Here is a 19994-nt window from a genome sequence, read left to right on the forward strand (position 1 = left end):
CGGTTTATCCCAGGAATGCAAGTTGGTTTGACATGAGAAAAGGAAGTTACCAGATGAAAGGGGAAATTACTTAACAATATGAATCGATACAGAAAAGCTTCATAAAGTTAAGCACACATACATGATTTTAAAGTAGCCTTTGCAAAGTAGAAATAGAAGGGGCTTTCATTAACTTAATAAAGTTATCTGTCAGAAACTTACAGCAAGTGTTATACTTACGCTAGGTGAAGTATTGAAAACATTCCCAGTAAGATCAGAAACAAGACAGGGGTGTCCTCTTTTGCTATTTCCATTCGATAATGTACCATAGATGTGAGCCGTAGAATAAGGCAAGAAAAAGAAATAAAAAGCATCAGGTCTGGAGAGGAAGAACAAACTGTCATTATCGTAGGTGACGTGATTCTGCGTGTAGAAAATTCAAACTAACTTCAGGTAAGCGATTAGAATGAACATGAGTTTAACCAGATGCTATAGCACCAAGCCAATATATAAAACTTGATTGTATTTCTGTATATCAGCAGAGAGAAATTGACATTGAAAATACTATCTATAATATTTTACTTAAAACATCAAATGTCTGGTAATAAATCTAAAGGTGTTCAAGATCTCTGCACTCAAAATTCTAAAACATTTTTGAGAGAAATGAAATGAAGTGATATTCCATGTTCGTGGATTGGGAGACATCATATTGTTAATATTGTCACTTACCTCTTCTTCCAGAGAAGATTCTATGAACTCTTTTGCTGTTTTCTAGAAATTTTAGAAGATTGAACCTGAAAAGTGGGGTATTACAACTATGATATGCTTTCATTTCTTTTTCTCCCCCCCCTTTCTTGTCTTTTTTTCCTGCTGTTTTCCTATCTTTCTCGACTTTCTTCCCTCTCTTTCTTTCTTAATCCAGATGAGGGCAAATTCTTAGGGGTTGGGGGGGGACTCGGTCTTGGTGACTGGAAGGCCTGGTTGAACGGCACAGGTCTGGCTGAGTACCAGAGTACAGAGTACAAGGCCCAGTTCAGGCTTGTGTCTGGCCTAGTTGCGACGGAGCCAGGTTCTGGGGTGCTAAGTACATGATCTCACGGACATTGCTCAGCCCTGCAGGGCTGCTTTCCCATGTGCAAAGGCGGGGAATAGGCCAGAAGAGTTGGGAGTTAGGTTCCTTTGGCTCCAAAGGCTACGATTCTAGTTAGAGATACCCCCCTGCCCACCACACTGAATTACAGCCAAGCGTTGCTTTTAAGTTGGACCCCATCGTCTCTAAATGGGCTGTGCGGTTTCTGTGCGAGTGCGATCTCCTGTCCGCTGCCGTCACGTGGTGAGGGAGACACGGAGGACGCTCATGCTCCCTGCTTCTCTTCTGCATGTGTGCCCCTCCGCCAGTTCCCTGCGCCAAATAAAATGCCACTTGAGGGCACGAAGTACCGCAGTCCCATCCAGCGATGCTTCCAAAATTAGACTCCACAGTGGAGAGAGATTAGGGCGGAAACCTGCTTGCAGGGGTGTTTCGCGGGCCGAGAGGAGGTCGTGCTCCGATTCCTTCTCCTTGGTTCCTTGCGTTGCTTTCTTGGCTGCTCTTTGCTCCGTGGCTACGTGGTCACGTGCTGGTGGCGCTTACGTCTGGGCTCTAAGCCCTCTTCCCTGGCCCTTGTAGCCCCTGCGCCTTCAAACGCAGTTTCTCTATCCCTGCTCTGTCCTGGGGTTTCGCCCAGCTGCACAGCCTCAGGTTTGTTTTGTGAGCCCTGTGATACGGAATTGGATGTGTAAGGCCCTCGGTGGTATTTGTCACCAGCTCTGGTCCCCGTGACACGGAGCAACAATGCTGCGTCACATCCGTCCCCACAGCTGACGTTCGTGCCTAAAACTGTCGTGTTATGTGCTGAGCAGCCCCTGCCGCGCAGGGCCCTGCTACAGGTGTCCGTGGACTTGGTATATCTTCTCTCCATGTTTAGATCTGAATCCTCCAGGGAATCGAGAGGGCCCTGCACGCCTCCGTGTTCTCAGCCTGGGTCTTCGCCCTGGGATGTCAGGGTCCTCACCGCGTGCCCGGGGCCACACACCTGGGCCTGCCAGCCTCGAGCACCCAGACCAGCCAGCGGGAGACTCAAGGGCCGGGACTGGGAGGCCTGGTGTTATCTTCCCTTCTCTGGGCCTCGTCTCCCGGTGCCCAGTCCCTTCTTGGTTCAGGTTTCTGCCCAGTGCCGTTCTATCTACTGCCTTCTGTGAAAAGACCTCTTACTTTTTGGCTTCTGTGATCCTCCATTCAGAGTGAGGAACGTGCGGTGTGCTGGGGGCGTCAGGGTGGTGGGGTGGGGTCTGCAGAGGAGCAGGGCGAGGGACGGGCACGGGCTGCTGGTGGCGCACCCAACATCACGGGCTCTCGCTACTTGACGCGTCTTCCCGCTTCAGCGTGGCTGAAAGTCGCGTGTTATCAGGCATCATCGGGCATGTGGCTCTGGAGCAAGTGGACCTGCAGGGCTTGGGGCAGACACAAGCAGCTCGATCCAGACTCCAGAAAGGCCTTCACACGAGCCGGGGTGCAGGTCCAGCACTACTGCTCCGGCCCGGAAGCTGGAATTTCCTCATTTGCCAAATGAGGCAGCTGTGCTGGTTTCTGGGTTTCTAAACTGTGTCTGGTTCTAGAACTTTGGCTCAGGTGGAAGCTCAGGGTGGACACGGAGGAGGTGACGGTTTGGGGGGGACACGCCAGGTGTGGTGGCACCAGAGAGAACGCCCTGGGCTTGCTCGGACTCAGCTGCAGGGCCGGCAGGGTGGCCCTCTAGCACCCAGCTCCTGGCCCTGCCCTCAGAAAATGGCGGCAGGACTAGGATTTTCAAAAGCGATTTTTGGTGTTTCTGAAAGTATTTACTGTGGGATTAGGATTTTTAAAAATACGTTTAGACTTTTATGAATCTTTTAGTTCTGAAAATGAAACTTTCATTTCACTTATTCACGTTCAGAAAAAAAGGCTTGAAAGTGCTTTCTATCACTGTCTTGAGGCCCCTTTCTTTTTTTTTTTTTTTTTTTTTTTGCGGTACGCGGGCCTCTCACTGCTGTGGCCTCTCCCGTCGCGGAGCACAGGCTCCGGACGCGCAGGCTCAGCGGCCATGGCTCACGGGCCCAGCCGCTCCGCGGCATGTGGGATCTTCCCGGCCCGGGGCACGAACCCGTGTCCCCTGCATCGGCAGGTGGACTCTCAACCACTGCACCACCAGGGAAGCCCTTGAGGCCCCTTTCTGAGGGGCTCACAGGGCATGGCATTAGGCCCGCAGGTCAGCGTCAGACCATGTCAGGGCGGGTCGTATGCCTGGAGAGAAGCCTTGGTGCAGACGGTCGGGCCTGGTCTGCTTCTGGGCGTGAGTGTGGCCCCCAGTCCTCATCCTGCCTCCGGGAGCCTGGACTGTCCTAACCCCACGTATGCCCAGTGTCTTGTGAGCTGCCAGAATGGGGGAGGGGTGGCTGGCTGTGGAGAGGAGACCCCAGATCCCAGCGTTTGAGTCCCAGCGTTGTTGCTCGGGAGTGGCCGGGCACCGCACGGGAGCAGCTCGTTTTCCCCGAGGGCACCGCACGGGAGCAGCTCGTTTTCCCCGAGGGTGTGGGAGCGCGGCTCACAGGCCTCCCCGCTTCCTTGGGAGGGTCTGCAGTTCTCGGGAGACGCTTTGGGATCTCCTCGGGGCCATTGTTCTCGTCCTTGGACTTTGAACCTCTCCAAAGACACACATGCGCCATGGAGCACTGCATTCGAAGTCTGCCTGAGGTGCTGTCCATTTGGGGCAAAAAACAAAGTTTTAGTACAGAGTCAGTAGACCTGTGCTCTTAAGTGTTTTTGTCATGATTTGCAAGTCGGCCCGAGGGGGCCGATGGCTGCTCTGGGAAACTAGTGCTTTCTCCGTAAAATCAGTAATGAGTGTGACCGACCACACGTCAGCGTCAGTAATGACGCGCTTGTCCCTGCGGGCGTTCACACCAGTTGCCAGAAGCTAATTTTGCACCAAAAGTGTGATTCCTGGAAGTTTTGCCGAAGTTTCCTTCTTGTGTGTCTGAGGGAATGTGGTCTAAAGGCAGCCTGTGCCAGGTGGAGGTGGGGTGTGGTTTCGGTGCCATCTTTGCAGTCAGAACACGATCGAAAGGTGGACCTGGAAGAAACGATTCCTTCCATTGTGAGAACCTGGCCCAGCGTCTTCCTAAGAGCGGGTTTGTTTGTCTTAGTTTCCTTGACGGTCCTGCAAGCGGGCAACAGCCACGGCTGCTCTCGCTGCCGGAGCCTCCGGGGGCTGTGTCTCTGTGGCCCTCAGGCCACAGGTCCATATCTGGGAAGAGGATGAGCGACTCTTCTGTCTTCATCTTACGGCTTGTGATCTCTGCAGAAGCGCTGAGTGGTGTCAGGCGGCTGCTGAAAAGAAGGAAAAACACAGCAGCTCGGCCGGACGCCCTCAGGCCAGGAATTGGTGTTTGCCATTTTCGAGATGGGGACCGGTTGGGATGTTCGACAAAGGGTCTTTTATTTTCTGACTCCACAAATAAAAATGACACCGGTCTCCTTTAAAAGTGAGAAGGACACGTGCACTTCCATTGTTTGCAAGGAAGTGCTCCTTGCAGGCCAGGAGTGTAAAGTATTTTAATTGAGATGCGAGCAGTTTCTGAAGCCAAATGCTTTCTCTGTCCTCCAGATGGACTTTCTGGCCGAGACCAGCCGGTGGAGCTGCTCAACCCTGCCCGCGTGAACCACATGCCCGGCTCGGGTAAGTCGGCACGCCCAGCCCTGCTGCGCACCAGGCGCCACCGAAGGGGTGTTTGGGTCTCCGCTGTCCTGGGGGGCTCTGGAGAGAAAGGGGTGGGGTCTCAGGTCCACGGAAGTTGGCTGCTCTTTCCTGGGGTAAAAACAGGCCACTGGTTTTGGAAATGTAGTGGGCTTTGCTTAATGCTTCTTAAGTAAGTGGCACAGACACGCAGGGCCTTTTTTCTGTCTTGAGCTCCGATGGGGTGTGTCCTTCCCAAAGGTAAGAACTGCTTGTTTTGGGTCTAACTCCAGGCCCTGAGCTGTACGAGAGTCCGGGGGAAGAGCGCTGAGCTTGAGCTGGGGACACTGCAGGGCAGGTCACGCTGGGTCCAGGGCCCCAGGCTCCTCAGGGGAAAGTGAGTCAGTGATGTTTCCTAAGCAGTGTTCCACGTGTAACTGATGAAGAAGCATCAGCCGTGGTTAGGAATCTCTCATTCCGTACATGATATTCCTAAATACCATGCCCTAGGCAATGTCTTCCGAATCCATACGGCCCTCTCTTTTTGTACAACACTAACCCTCCATCTACTGTCCTCCAGGATTTCAACTCGGAGCCCAGATGCCGTTCTTCATGGGCTCCTTCGCCTTATTGAGGCTAAGACGAGCCTCGTGAAGGCCTAGGGTGTATGGAAGGGAACCGTTGTCAGCGTTCCACATATGCTCTTAAGCCGGCGTTTTGAGGGCGACACCTGCTGGCCCCTTGCCTTTGCCGTGTCCTGAGGCCTCCGTCTCTGTGGTTTTTTCCTCGCGGCACCTCCTGAACCCCAGACTTCCTGTCCCCCCTCTGCCCGCTCTCTCCGTGGGCAGGCCTGACAGAGACGGGGGGCACATAGATGCCTGCCTCTGCCCCGGCCCCCGGCTGACCCACCCATCGCCTCACCTTCCCCATCCTCTTAAAAAGAAATCAAAGCTTGAGGCAGGGCTGGAAGTGTCAAAGAAGAGATTTCTTTCTTTGCATAGAGATTCTCTGAAGCCTGCCAAGGATCATTTTTGGCGTCTCCCCGGACGCAAAGCTCGGGTTGTTTGTCTGCGGTGCTCCTAGAAGGTGCCGGCGCTCCGGCCTCCTGCAGGGGTGCTCACGCCTCTCCCTCACCCTCCACCCACCCGTGGAGCAGGTTACTTGTTAACCGAGGACGCTGGGGGCAGGGCAGGGGAGAGGGCTTGGAAAGAGCATCTGAAGACGAAGATGCTCTCTTTCTCATTTTGGCCCCAGCAAGGGAAGCAGTGCTGATTTCCCTTTCTCTTGAGTTCATTTTGCCAGTGCCTTGTGTAGCTTGGGCATTTTCAGACAGTTTCCTGGTGCTGGCCCAGTGTGGGATGGAGGAAGAAGCTTTTCAGTAGCTTGATAGACTGTGAAAAGGTGGTTTCCAAGTGAACCAGAAAGTGGGTGGGCTTCAAGTTCGTTTTCTGGCTTGAGAAGCGCACCCTGCTGGTTGAGACTTCGTATGGGCTTCCCAGCTCCACGTACAGACAGACCATGGACTGCAGTCCTGGACGGATGGGACCTGGCATCCTGGTGACCCACTGACCGTGTGACTCTAGGCAAGCCGCCGAGTCTCTCGGTTTTATTTCCTAGATGGGATAATAATGCCGACTCTGCAGGATTCTTACAGAGATCAAGTCTATGTGTCTGATTTTTAGTAGTTCCTGGAGAAATGTCATCTCTTAATGTCCTGGGGGTGGGTACTGAACACGCATGGGACGTGGCTGTGACAGTGCCGGTGTTCAGATGCTAGTACAGTCCCTGGGGTCTGTTACACCCCTTCTCTTCTTTTGGGGGAAGCGCCCCACCTGAGAGACGGCATATCGGGGAGGGGGCCCCGGTGAAATTGGAGCCAGTAACGCTGCACCTCCAGAGTCCATTGGTCAGTCAGAGGATGACGCTGTGCTTGCTGGTGTCGTCCGGGGTCAGTGTTTTCAGGGTGACTCTCCTGGGGGGCGCGATGCCCGTGAGCAGCCGGCAGCGGAAGGAGGGGTGTACACGGGGCTGCGCTCCCCAAGCCGGCTGCGGAGGCTTCTCCGTGAGCGGAGCCTTAGAAGCTGCTGAAGTGGAGGGCATTCTTAACACTCCATTTTTGGTCATTCCAACCACTGTAAATTACCTTCTACAAAGAAATGTGAATCTCAGCTTACGTAATAATTTGAAAATTAGTACAACGATTTCTGTAAAGCCACATTTTTATGATACGGGAGTGGAAACATTTTTAGATGTATTTTTATGTCGATCCCAGTTTGCTGTTGCAGTTTAATCTTAAGTACTCTTTTGACCCTCGGCGGTCCGAAAACAAACTGATACATGCGTATAATTTGCAGGAATCACTCAGACATTCACCATGGGAGCTTGTTCCTTTGAATGTACAGCTTTTGCTGTGCGTGGAGGAGTGCCCACGTGGCCCTCCCCTCCTGGATCTCTGCTCATTTCTTGTCTGTTCCTGGCCATGCATGGCAGCGCGCTCAACCGTCTTTCTGATAATGGTTCTCTTTAAATACGTTAGTCCTTGTGAGGTCTTACTTCAAATAAAAAAGCACTATTCATACCTTCTATTTTGGGGCCATTTTGACTTGAGACTTGAGGTAATTCCTACAAGAATATCTCTTACTAGAAAAGTTTGTCTTGTAGAAGGAACAGGCTAAAGTGCTCTTTATTTTGGATTCATTCTGATTCCTCCACCTTCCCCCTTAACTTTTTATATGCAGACAAGCCTTCTCTTCTTTTTGTGTTTCTTTTTTCCTTGTTTTAAAGTTTTTCGCTGTGTAATAGTTCTGTTATAAAAGAGAGAAAACATAACAACCATTTGCCTACCACTTAGTTGCAACATCTCCTTCATTACTCTTGTTCTGTGTGTGCATCTTATATCTTCATTTTTTTTTGGACTAAATGGAGTGTCACAGTTATGAATGAGGGTACACCATTTCACCCTTCCTAGGAAGTTGTCCTTTTCCTTCCTGGGTGGGGACTTGGGGGCGCAGACAGGGTGGCGGGAGCCGTGGAGGGTTCCCTGGAAGCTCAGAGTTCGGCCGGGAGAGATGGTGGGGCTTGAGGACAGAGGAAGAGGTGAGAGGTGGCCCTCTAGGAGAGAGATCACGCACCTGCCTGTGCCAGGGGACTTGAAAAACACTTCAGTCCTTCATTTCTGAATCCCTTTGACTTTTTTGGGAAGGAACATACTTTTTCCCTGATTATAAAAGCAAGGCATGTTTAGTATAGAAAAGAGACATTGTAGTGAGTATGTAGGATGCTGGTTCCAGACCTGGAAGTTGAGCTCCCTCGGAGCTGGACAGTGTAGGTGCTCAGCGCCTGGGTGGAGTGAAGCGGCTGGAGGAGAAGCCTCAGTGCCCGGGAGGAAGGGGGAGGAAAGCAGCCCTGAGGGGCAGCAGGAGGCATGTCGAGGCGCCCACTGTGGTGGCCTGCTGCAGGGCCCCGCGCCCTTCCTGCCTGTTCCCCGCCAGAGGCGAGTGGCAGGGCCGCTTCCCCAGGGTCACCTGGCGTGTCATTTACGGGGCAGGGACCCATTTCTGCTCTCCAGGGGTGCCGCTGGAGCAAAAGATCACTTTGGAGAATGCTGGGGACCTTTGGACCAGCGGGGCTTTAAGGATGGGGTGTTGACTAGAGAGGGGCCTCTGCTACGGGCTCCATCGCCCTCATCGTAAACGTGGGTTTCAGTCAGAGTTATCGAGGTTTTCTTTCAAGGCTGTATAACAGGGGTGGAATTTTTAAAAGAAAATTCTGGAAACTTGAAGAAACTACCCCAACTCTAGAGAACTTATCCAAACTAATTTTTAAAAAGTGAGGTTTGGCTCTAGCCACGGATTCCCAAATCTTACAGGGTATTTGACCACTGCACTGTCAAAGGGGTTATTGAATGGCTTGACCGTCCTCGAATTTTGGAACAGGAGCTACCTGAGGTTAGCGGGGGCCTGAAACTTACCACGCCTCCCGGGCATGTCGTGTTGTTCTTGTTGTTCGGTTTGGTTTGGCGAGAGAGAATGGGAAGCAGACGCCAGTGTGAGGACACACGTGACGTCGGGGGAGGCTGCAGGAGATGCCCCTTCATCACACAGGAAGCGGTTCATCACGGTGATCATAAATCCCCCGTAAAACCTTACTTGTCTTACTTCTCACCGGATCCTCCTCTGTGTGTTTTTCATGCAAAGCTGGGTTTCTGGGGTTGAGATGTAGCACAGTAAAGCGTCGTGGGCCACCTTTGGGGGCCCCTAAGGCTGCCGCCTGCTGCACACCAGGAGGGGAGCGGACCTTGGTCTCCTCGTTCTGGGGCCAGGCCCGACTCTGCACATTGCTCTTCTCTGCAGGCCGGGTGACAGCTCCCCACTGGCCCGCAGGCCGGCTGCCCTCTGGCTGCAGCAGAGAGCGGGCAGGCGCGCAGCGGGGCACAGAGCACGTGCTCGAGCCAAAGAGGTTGCCTGCCTTGCTTTTCCTATGAGCTTCTTTTAATTTGTGGAGGAAAATGAAAATATAGAACACAAAGACATAAAGTAAAATCCAACAGTTTGAAAAATTAGAAAAAGATTCCGATAGTTTGTTTGCTTAGTTTAAACAAAGGTTGAGAATTTTTCCACTTCCCTCCTTCAAGTTCACGTGCGGGCCTGGTGAGTCGTCACGACTTAAAGGCCAGGTTTAGGCGTCTGTAGCCCACGTGGCTTCAGAGCCCGAGTGTCATCACAGCCCCGGCCGTGGAGGCCCTGCCTTGCTGCGTGCATCTATGAGCTGTTTGGAAATGCCTCAGGGTCGCCTGGGGGAACAGGTAGATTTACAGCCAAGAGTGGTTCTGGACCAGGGGGCGCCGTCCTGCACTGTCCTCCTGTGTCACCGCCTTGTTCCCCAGGTGTCACGCCCAGGGATCCATCCCCAGCTTCCAGGTTCCCCATCACCACGCAGAATTCCCAAGGCTGCCCTTCCCCAGCGCCCCTTCCCCAGCCCCTCCTGGTCTCCCGGGCTGTCCTCCTGGGAGTCTTCAGAGCCTCCCCGTTTTCTCTCTGGCCACTTGCTTCACTCCCAGCCCCCGCACCTGTCCCCTCTCCCACCAGATTGGTGAGCGCCCGCGGGCAGCGCCTCTGTCTGGGAACGCCGCCGTGCCAGCCAGGGGCAGCATCGCACGTGGTACAGACGCAGGATGTCTTTTTGTCCCGTTCCTTCTCCTCCTCACCCCGTTGCCGAGAGCTCCACCCCTGCGCCCCCACTCGGGGCTCCGTGTTAGGAGGAGTGAGGGCAGGGGCAGGGCTGGGCCCAGCAGAGCTACCGCAAGGCCTGGGGGCCGGGCAGCAGGATCTGCCTGCCTCCGCTTGGCCGTGTGGCCTTGAGCTGGTGGCACTTCCTCGGAGCCTGGGCTGCCTGGCTGGCGTCATGTGGCTGCTCGGCCTGGCAGAGGCATCGGGCGCCCGGGAAGCAGGCGGGCATCTGGCACACGGGAGGCCCCGCGATGCTGTCTGTCCCTCTTCTGTTTCACCGCGCTCCGCCTCGCTGGTACCCTGTGGTCTGCCCACCCACCGCCCCGGCTCTGCTGATCCCTCCAGCATGACTGCCACCCCCAACCAGCCCAGAGGCCTTTGTGGTGGCCCCTAGGACTGCTGTTTAAAACGAAGCAAAACCAGCCGGTGTAGAAAAGCCTAACAATAAAAATGCTTGGAGTTATGTTGAGAATGAGGACCCACATCTGCTAAGGCTTTTCTTTGAATGCTGTGTATTATCAAGTTAGAAGTCTGCCTGCTTTTTTGCTACATCGAGCTCCCGGACCTACTCAGTGTTTAATGCTGACGTATCCATCTTTAATGCTGAGCCGTCGCCGCGGATGAGCTGGCAGTCTCCGCCTCTCTGCCGACAGCTGTGCAGGTGCACGTGTGGGTTTGATTTGTGGCCACGAGAACCTCAGCAGTTCAACCAGAGTGGCAGCGCCGGCCCTCAGGACCCAGGGCTGAGGAAGTGCTCCCAGGAACCACCCTTCAGCCTGGGGACTGAGCTCCAGAGGAGAGGGACAGAGGCTGTAGTTTCGGGACTCAGGCCTCGGCACCAGCCCGCTCCCCCTCAGAGGCCTCTGCCCTCTTGAGTCTGATAACTTCACTGGCGGTGGAATTTACCCACTAGGAAATGGATTATCCCCCCCGGTAGTTCTTAACGGGACAAAGTTTTGGGTCCTGTGCCTCTGGATGGTGTTTGCAGACGAGAGCAAGCCAAGCCCTCCTCACGTTTCTGCTTCATGTACCGTAAATCCAGCCCCCGTCCCTCGTTCGTCCCGCTGTCACTCACTGCCTTTGGCCTTAACAGTCGGTCGCAAGGGCCCCGAGGCTGGGAGCTGTGTGGGTTCCTGCAGCTGCGAGCCCGTCGGGGCACAGAGCTGCGCCTGTTACATGGTCTGCATTGTCTGGGCTTCTGTGGGGCTATCCGCTCCGAATGCGCCAGGAGCCGGAGGGACCGGCTGGGCTCTGTCTCTGTTGCTTTTCTCTTTTCCTACTTTCTCTTTTCTTCTTCTTCCTTGTGTTTCCCTGTTATGTTCACTCAAATCTCACTAAACCAGGGGGTGCGATTATGGGTTTGGAAACAGCTTTCCCTCCGGACACCGAGGCCCGGTTCCCTTGTCTGCCCGAGGCCTGCCTTCCACCCTGAGGGCCGTCTGGGCAGTGGGGCTGCCCTTCTTCCTGAGCAGCGGGTTGCTACCCAGGTGCCGTTGTCTGTCCGCCTGGGCTCTGCCTTCCACGGTGACGGTTTTCCTGGCCTGTCCACTCGTGTTTAGGACAGAGCACCAGAGGCTGGGGACCCTCGGGGGTTCGGGGGTGCTGGCAGCCGGGGCTCCGTGCCCTGCTCTGACACGTCTTCCGTGGGGCTGGTCAGCCTGGTCACCCCGCTGGGAGGCGTGACCCAGGCCGCCCGCAGCCGGCGAGCAGCGCTGTCACTGCAGCACCCTCGCCCTTCCCGGAAGATGAGTCTCCTGCTTTGTGGGGTGCGCAGGGGTCTGGGGACCTCTGTGCTCCCGGAACAGGTCCGTCTCCTGCGTCGGGGGTCCTGGTGCGGCCACTCCTGAGCCTCGGGATGCTTTGATTCGGTTTCTTACATCTGGTGAGGCAGGTGCCCCTTATTCACCCATGTTTTTTCTCGTAGAACTTTGTTCTCTCTTATTTGCCTTTTATCTGCAGTTGTGTTGGTGATTTTTTTTAGTGGGCTCTGGAGGAGTGGGGATAAATGATGGTGTTTGGTCTGCCATCTTCCACCAGAAATGCCCCGCCCGTGCCTCTCAGGTGCCCCGTAACGGGCTGGCTGGCCGAGCTCACCCCTGGCACCCGACCAAGGCCCACTCTGCCCCGCATGGCGGTGGCCTGGTTCCCCAGCTGTGTCCTTTCAGTACCCTCAGCACTTGAGGGAGGAGGATGAGGGCCTTCCCAACCAGGGTGGAAATTAGATTGTTCGGGTTATTTATGTTTATCGCCAGCTGCCGCACCCCATTAAGTTTGTTGTGTGATTGTTGCCATAGACGCGGAGAGTTAGAAGGAGCTTGCTGTGGGGCCTGAAGGAGGGAACAGGAGCCACGAGAAGCAAACATTTACCGGTTACGGCGTAGCGGGCCGTCGGAGGCTGGCTGGGAAGTGTCTCGCGTGCTCAGTTGCGCCTGAAGCTGGCCACACGTCCGCACGAGCCCAACGGGATGAGGTCGGCGACTCCCCGTTTCTCCATCTTATAGGAATAAATGTGGTACCGGGAGCGGTGACCCTAAGATATGTGTTGATACAGAAAATAGAGCATTAAACCTTAATGTCCTCACGGTGTATTTGAAAGTGCTTTTTAGGCGGAAGATACAGTATTTTTCCAACTCAGAATTTTGCTCTGTTTGTGCATTGGAAGCATCACTGATGCCAGGAAGGTCTGGATGCATGAGCACATCATTTGCGGGCAAAGCACTTTTTATCCTTTTGTCTCTTTATTACCAGGTTTTGTGTTCTGTACTTCAGGGCTACGCGGTGTGAATGAGATCTGTCCAGAGTCTGGGAACCCCTTAAGTGTGTCTAAAAGTGCTTAACTGTGTCTCCGCAGGGTCAGGAAGACAACTCTTGTTAACTCCTGTCCATGGCTGTTATTGTTTCTGGGAAAGTGGTCACACTTAACATGCTGTATCATTCAGCCCTGCCAACAGCCTGCCCCCTAGGAGGGTAAAGTATGGTCGTTTAAGGAGAAACCTCACAGCAACTCGTACCGTCCAGCAGCCGTTAGACCCAAGCCCTGGCCCTCTGTGTCCCTGGCAGGCTGGCTCCCAAGCGCCATGGTGGGGCTGGGGTCTGACCAGGTGTCCTTGGGCAGTGGTGCCTGGTCGGGGCAGACGGGGAGAAGCAGAGGGAGTATTGCTGGTTGAGTCAGGAGCCCAAGGGGAGGGGACTGGTCCTCCTTTCGGTCCCACCGGTGCCCACTGAGCACGCTGTGTATGGTCAGCCTGGGAATCCTGCGGAGGGGTGGGGAGGCTGCGGTGTCCAGCAGCTGGCCGTGTCCGTCTTTCCCTGAACAAGCCTGCCCTCCACCCACCGCCTGTGTTTCTAGCGAGACAGGGTACACGCAGACCTGGTGTCGTCGGAGCCGGGGACACTCTGTCTGTCTGGTCCAGCTTTGTCTGTTTCAGTCATCTTTCAAAGAACCAGCTTCCGCCTCTGGTGATACTCGTGTACATTTATTTTCTCCTCCTTTCATTCCTGTTCTTATTTCCATTCTGCTTTTTTTGGTGGAGGGGTTTATGTGGATATTCTTGTACTAAATTCTTAGGTTGAACATTTAGCACGTTAATTTTTAGCCTTTCCTCCTCTTGCTGTAAGCATTTAAGGTTCTGTGGTTCTCTCTGGAGACAAATGGAAATGCTTTGGTAACTTCTATTTGTAGTATTCAAGTTCTAGTTTATAGTAGTTAATTTGTAGCCTCTTGAAAATTTGTTTGATGATTCTTTTTCCTTTGAAAAAATGAGATATTTAGAAGTGTTTTTCATCTGGAAGTACAGACTTTTTCGAGTAATCTTTTTGTTATTGATTTCTAATATACTGTATTATGCTTAGAGATTGCTAAGCCTTTGAACTTGTTTGAGACTTGCCTTATGGCCCGTGTTGATGACTCTTCAATATGTGCTTTAGAAGAGTTGTATCCTCTAGTTGTCAGATGCAGGATTCTAAATATGCTCATTAAATCCAAATTGGTGGCAGGAGATGATGTGGAACGCCAGACGATGCTAGAAGGTGATCCATGCTGTGGGGAAGAAGAAGCAATTAAGGACAGCTGAGATCTTGTGGAGGTGGGTTTCTGCAGTTTTAAATGAAGTGGTCAGGGAAGGCCTCCCTGTCAAGGCAGGCTTTGGGCTCACTCGCTCACTCTTTCGTAGGGATCAGCCCTCCTAGGTGCCCATCACCTCCCTTGGCACTTGGGATACATGTGTTTATGAATAAAAGCAAAGATCCCTGTGTTTGTGGAGCTCAAATCAGAGTGGAGGGAGCAGAAGACGACCAGTAAAGACAGTGAGTTGGCGTGGACACAGTGGGCGGGCTGAAACTGCTCCGAGTCTAGAGCTGTTTAGAAGTAAGCGGGATTTCCTGAGGTGGCAGGTGAGCTGGGAGGGATGCAGAGGAGCGGACAGTAACTCCAGGTGGCACTGACCAGGGCTCGCGGCCTTCCCCAATCAATAGAAATTGACTGGAGACTGGACGAGAAATTCAGGCCAGGCTTTATTGGGGCCCCTGCTGCAGCAGGCGGGGAGGGAGAATAAGCACCAGGTTCCCTTGCTGCTCCCTGGGGGGAGGGGGCGTGAGCTGGTTCCTTATATGGGGTCATGCGGGAGGCGTGGCTTAGGTGGTCTGCCCACCCCTTTGGCGGTGGTGTGTGCAGGGGGCCTGCCCAGTACCCGGCTTTTGCTCCTGGGCTGTTCAGAAGTGACGGCTGGGATTTTTGGTCTTTTGTATCTTTTTGTTCGTGATTTGCCCCAACTGCGCAGGCATGCCGTTATTTTTAGTCCCATATAGTTTTTTTGTATTTTGTGGCTCAGGGAGAGGTGTGTCCAGGTGCCAGCACTGCAGCAAAGGGTCCCAGGTCCCACAGCGTTTCGTCTTTGAGCGTCTGGGTGGCGGAGTTGCTGTGAATTGAGGTGGGGAACACGAAGCTGCCCGTGGGCGAAGGTGAGGGCTGGTGTGGGACGTGGGCGTGTTGAAAAGGGACTCTGCGCCCCAGCGCGGGAGGGGACTGGGGCTGGGGCTGAGCATCTTTGAGAATCTTGAGTCGTTGGCGTTGAGACTGTGGAAATGAAGTCTCCCGAGGGCGTGGTTCTCCCTGCACCGTCTGTGTCCTGGACATTGTTTATAATGTTGTCCTACAGGCCATGATCTCTTAGAGGTACCAGTGCGTTTCTCCCCACGTCATGCTTGCTGGGTGGAGTTCTCCTAACCGGGAGCTCCTGCTCTGAGGTGAGTGAGGGTCCACGTTGTGGAACAGGCCACCCACCGCCTTCCGTAGCAGAGCTTGGGTCCCCGCACTGGCTCGCTGGTGCTGGCGGTAGTCATGGGGGTAGCGATGGTAACGGGGAGCTTGCCTGGCGCTGCTGGCCCTCCGTCCACGACCGGCGGTAGTAGCTGCAGAGGCTAAGTCACTTTCCCAACCTCCCTGCACGTACGTTAAGTGCCTGACTTTTTGACGAGCATCCCAGGTATTCCTTCTACACACTACAGTCTGAACCTGACCTCCTTCCTGCCCCCCATGACCCACAGAGCCCTGAAAGGATGCTGCATTCCTCGTTGGGCACGTTGGTTTCCAGAAAGCCCCGGGGGGATGCTCACCTTCAGAAACGCAGCCCCGCTTCAGGCCGCCCTCTGCTGCCCTCTCTCCTCCTTCTGCCAAGTGGAAGAAACACCTTCTATTTTTAAATATTTCAGCTGTTACTATTAAGTAATATTGGTTCCTACTGCAGCCCAGCTGTTAGGTAAACTACATAACCAAACGTCTGGAGGTTGCTAAGACGGAAATTCTGAAATGCTTTCTTCTTTGTATCATGTAAACTTGACCTTGCGTAACTGAAACGGCAAGGACGATTGCGAAGGAGATCTGTGGCCTTCCTGGACCACTGGAACTATTTTTAACTTTCAGATAATGTGTTTTTAGCCATGGGGCTTAGGGTAAGCAAAATGGCTTTCAGAGAGTAACTTGTGAGTTATGCTGGCGCGAGCACAGCCCGGGCCCAAGGTGTGGGCAGTTTGTGGAGGTGTGCAGGGGCGGCAGCGGTGCGACCGGATTGAACCCAGGTGTGCAGTTACTGCCTGAGCGACCTGGGCAAGGTGCTGACAACTCTGCAGCCTGGGTCCCCCATCTGTGTATCCTGTCACCGCTGGGGCCCCAGCGTGGGGTCACGGGGGCCAAAGGAGATAATACAAGGGGGTGTGCTTTTAATAGGTGCTCAATGATGAGACCTTGGGTATTCTGCTATTGTTTCTATTTTATTGCCTTTGCATTGTAGTTGTATAATCTTAGAGTTCTCAGTAACACCCGTTTATAAAATTACACTGCAGAGTCTCCGATGGACTGCTCCGTCCAGCGCTTTTTCCGGGGTCGCGTTTGTCTTTGGTGGCTGCCTCTGTGCGTGAGAACTTACAGCGCGTCCCCCGTGCTTTGCACCGGGCAGGCCTGTTTCTATTTACAGTTTCCCGGAAGCACATTTGTGCGCTTCTCGAAAGCCAAGTTCCCAACTGCACGCCAGGCTTTTATTTACAGCTCTTGCTCCATTGGAGCTTGCAAATATTTCCCAAAGACAGTTTCTCTTCTTGGGGGATACAGAACAAATTAGAAACAGTCCAAGGATTTTCCAAAGAGCTTTAAGGAGAAGTTCTGAAATAGGGAGTGGGGGGGATCTAACACTTGGCTTCATCTGAAATCACAGAGCACAGGAGTGCAGATGGCCTGCCCCGTTATGCGTACCAGATTCCATGAAAAGAACATCACGGGCTTCAGGAAAGCCAGGAAAATTGCAGCGACATGATGGATGTGTTCCTGAACCAGAATTACGGGTCCTCTTAGAACCACCCGGGAGAGGAGGGGTCGTTGGGGCCCTGGAGGGCTGCACGTGTAGAGCCACGTTTACATCTAAGTCACTTTATTTTCTGTAGACTCAGGTTTGGAACGCTTTCTGCATTGTTGTTACAGTGTATTTATTACTTTGGAGAAAAAGCCATTTAAGGGACCTGTTAAGGAAAGCTCTGTCTCTTCCAAGCTCGTAACAACTTCAGTAGTTTCAGCTTGTCATTTAATAGGACCTTTGGAAAAACACGCACCAGAAGAGAATCAAACCAAGTTGGTGGGCGGTATAGAGGCGGCTCTCCACCAGTGAAGTTTGGCTGAAAATAAGAGTTTTGAGTTTATCTTACATTTCAAGCAGTCCTAACAGTGTATGGAAACGGCTGTTGTTCAGTTCGAAGTATTCCCGTGTCCTGCTCTCAGCTCACACTGAAATGCAGCTGGAAGTGAGCCTGCTTGAAGGATGCTTGGGACCCGCTCAGTGCTAGCTTTGCAACGTCCTGTGAATCTATACTTACTTTTTCACTTCGTAATGTTAATGAGAAAAATCTGTTTTTTTAAAAAATGACTCATTCTTTGCCATCTTTTATCAGTTTAAAGTTGAGATATTTTATTCCATGCAGTTACCCCAAAAAATGGATGTTAATAGATGAAACAAAATCTTGATTACTTGTTAAAGCTGTATACGAGGGTGTTCGCGATAGCCCTCTCTGATTTTGTGTGTCTTTGAAGATTTTCATAACGAAAGGGTTGTTTTCGTTTTGTTTGTGAAGCCTCCTTCAACTGTCATCCCTGTGTTTTTGCCCCCAGGAAGCACAGGCAAACTTTGTTCCATGGCATGTTTTAGCCATTCCATGGATTTCCTGTTTCCTGACTCAGTAACTCCTTTAATTTTTTTAAGCTTTATTATCTTCTTCCTCTTTTTTCTTGAACAATATATGGCTTAATTTTTGAGTTCTTTTTCTAACTTTTTGAGTCCAATACTTAATTTATTTGTTTCAGTTCCTTTTTAAAAAAATTACTTAAGTACACAAGACTATGAATTAAGCCTCTGAGCTCACTGTGAGCAGTTTCTGAAATTTTCAACAGGTGATGTGCTCATTATCTTTATAAAGTTTCTTCACTTTCATTTTGGATTTGGAGTATTCAGGAGAAAGGTGTTCTGTTTTCCTATAGTTGGACTTTTGTTTTTCTTCTGGTCTTATTCATTTCTGATTCTGTTGCAGTGTGCTCAGGGACTGTGGCCTGTATGTTGGGTATTTGTGTATGTATTTGGAAACTTTCTGTGCTTATGTGGCATTGATTTTCGTAAATGTTTTGTGGGGGGGGTCTGAAAAAGAAAGCATAAATTCTTTCATTGTGCAGCATTTGAAGTGTAGCTTAGCTGAAGCGTTCATCGTATTTTTCAAATCCTCAGCATGACACTGTTGTCAAGTGTACCACAGCAAGTTCAAATCAACGGCTAATTCTGTGTTTCTGTCCCTTTCTTCTTATTTCTCTGCATTCTCTGTGTTGTCTTTTATTAGAAAGCACACACCTCCAGGACACTCTTACCTAAGGTAAATTGCGTACCTTATACATGTGAAATGGCCCTTATCTTGTGTAGCATTTGCTTTAGATTTAATCTCCGTCATACTGATAGCCTGACCTCAGATTTCTTTCACTTACTGTTTGCCCGTTGTGTTCTGGTTGCTTTCTATGTAGACAGTAATTGTTCCGTTTTGTTTTTTACCTAATCTGATCACCTTTGTGTGAACAGATCCCATTTACATTTGGTGACACAACAGATGTATTTAGTTCTAAGCTTTTCATCCAGTTTTTATGTTCTATTTTCTGTATTCAGCGCTTCTGGTTCGGGGCTTCTTGTTTGTGGGTTTTCTGGCCTTTTCTTTGGTTTAGTGTCAGTAGTTGTGTTGTCCTTTTGGTCACTTGGGAGGCTGTATCCTCTTTCCACATCTTACTCCGGGACCGTTTATAAGCCCATATATTTAGCTATATGGCTGTTTCCTGATATGGCAACTTTTGGCAGTGTTTGTGAGTCCCTCATAAGAGCTCAGATCATTAGCAAACTGCAGGATCTCTGGCCTCTTTGCTCTTGCTCGCTTTCTGATTTTGTTAGTTACAGTGTTATTCTTAGTTCAGGTGATTCTCTTTATAACATATAATAATATGCTTACTACCTATCATTTACTGATTTCTTAACCTTAAAATGGTAATTGTTGACCACTAAGAAGGGTGAGAAAATGAATACATTAAGTTTCTTCTCCCACATCTTGGTTTGTTTTATGACTTTCCTTTTAAAATGTAAGGAATTTTAAGTTCAACCTAAGGTTTCTACCAATAGGGTCTAAAGATCGCATCATTTTGGTCCTCACCGAGGGGAAGGCAGGACCCCTTGCTCTTCGCAGTGATGCTGTCAGCTGCTGGGAACCCTCCACCTGCCAGTACTGGGCTGGTCTCAGCCTCCAGGGTCACACAGGTGTGTTCCCGTCCCCACTCTGAGGCCAGTGACCTTGGCTGAGGATGTGCCTGGTCTCTGCCATGGCCTCGGGGTTGTCTGGTGGTTGCCCCCAAGTCCTCAAGGTGGCCAAGCGGTTCCATTTTTATGAGGAGAGCTGTCAATGAACCCCTCACAGGGATGACATGCCAGGGCTAGGGGAAAATGGCCTGAAATGGAACCCTTGTTTAAACAAGTCTTTTGCTGCTCACTTCTCTTCTGCCAAACCAGGGATGGTGACATTTAGAAGTTGTTGAGGATGTAGGTGCCTGGACAGACCTTGCTTCATGTGCAGGCTCTGCCCCTGCTGAGGAGACCCATCAAATTTAAGAACCAGACTAAGAGAGCCTTCATCTTCAGAAGGCTTGATTATCGGTGGGCGGGGGGCGCAGCACGTGTGGGCCTCAGAGCACCTCGACCAGGGCAGCCTGGCACTGCCCTGTCCAGGCGCCCGGGATGCGCAGGTGTAAGTGCTCAGCAAATGCCATGTCATCAGTACTGTTTCTTCTCAGGGCAATGTGAGTAAAATCTAATCATTTAGAGCCAACGTGTTTTGGAAACTTTTCCCTTTTTTCTTTTCTCCTCTAGGAAAGTAAATGAGAACATTCCATTTTTGTTCTTGAACGGAATTTTCAATATAAATATTACATATATATGTATATGTGTGTATATATATATATATAAATATAAACATA

At 51.6% G+C, this 19994-nt stretch overlaps 1 protein-coding gene across 3 annotated transcripts in view; it reads left to right on the plus strand.

Moving 5' to 3' along the window:
• Positions 1-19994, plus strand: part of HDAC4 (histone deacetylase 4) — a 284717-nt gene that overhangs the window by 129737 nt on the left and 134986 nt on the right. For all 3 annotated transcript variants that reach the window (XM_089916114.1, XM_089916117.1, XM_089916115.1), the window contains exon 3: positions 4665-4736. In XM_089916114.1, coding sequence (XP_089772240.1) covers positions 4665-4736 — 72 coding nt within the window. The remainder of the gene's footprint in view (positions 1-4664; positions 4737-19994) is intronic.

The sequence above is a fragment of the Delphinapterus leucas genome, chromosome 8 (genome assembly GCF_059928025.1).
Source record: "Delphinapterus leucas isolate spDelLeu-1000000601 "Yukka" chromosome 8, BTC_Dleu_Yukka2, whole genome shotgun sequence".
Classification (NCBI taxonomy): domain Eukaryota; kingdom Metazoa; phylum Chordata; class Mammalia; order Artiodactyla; family Monodontidae; genus Delphinapterus; species Delphinapterus leucas.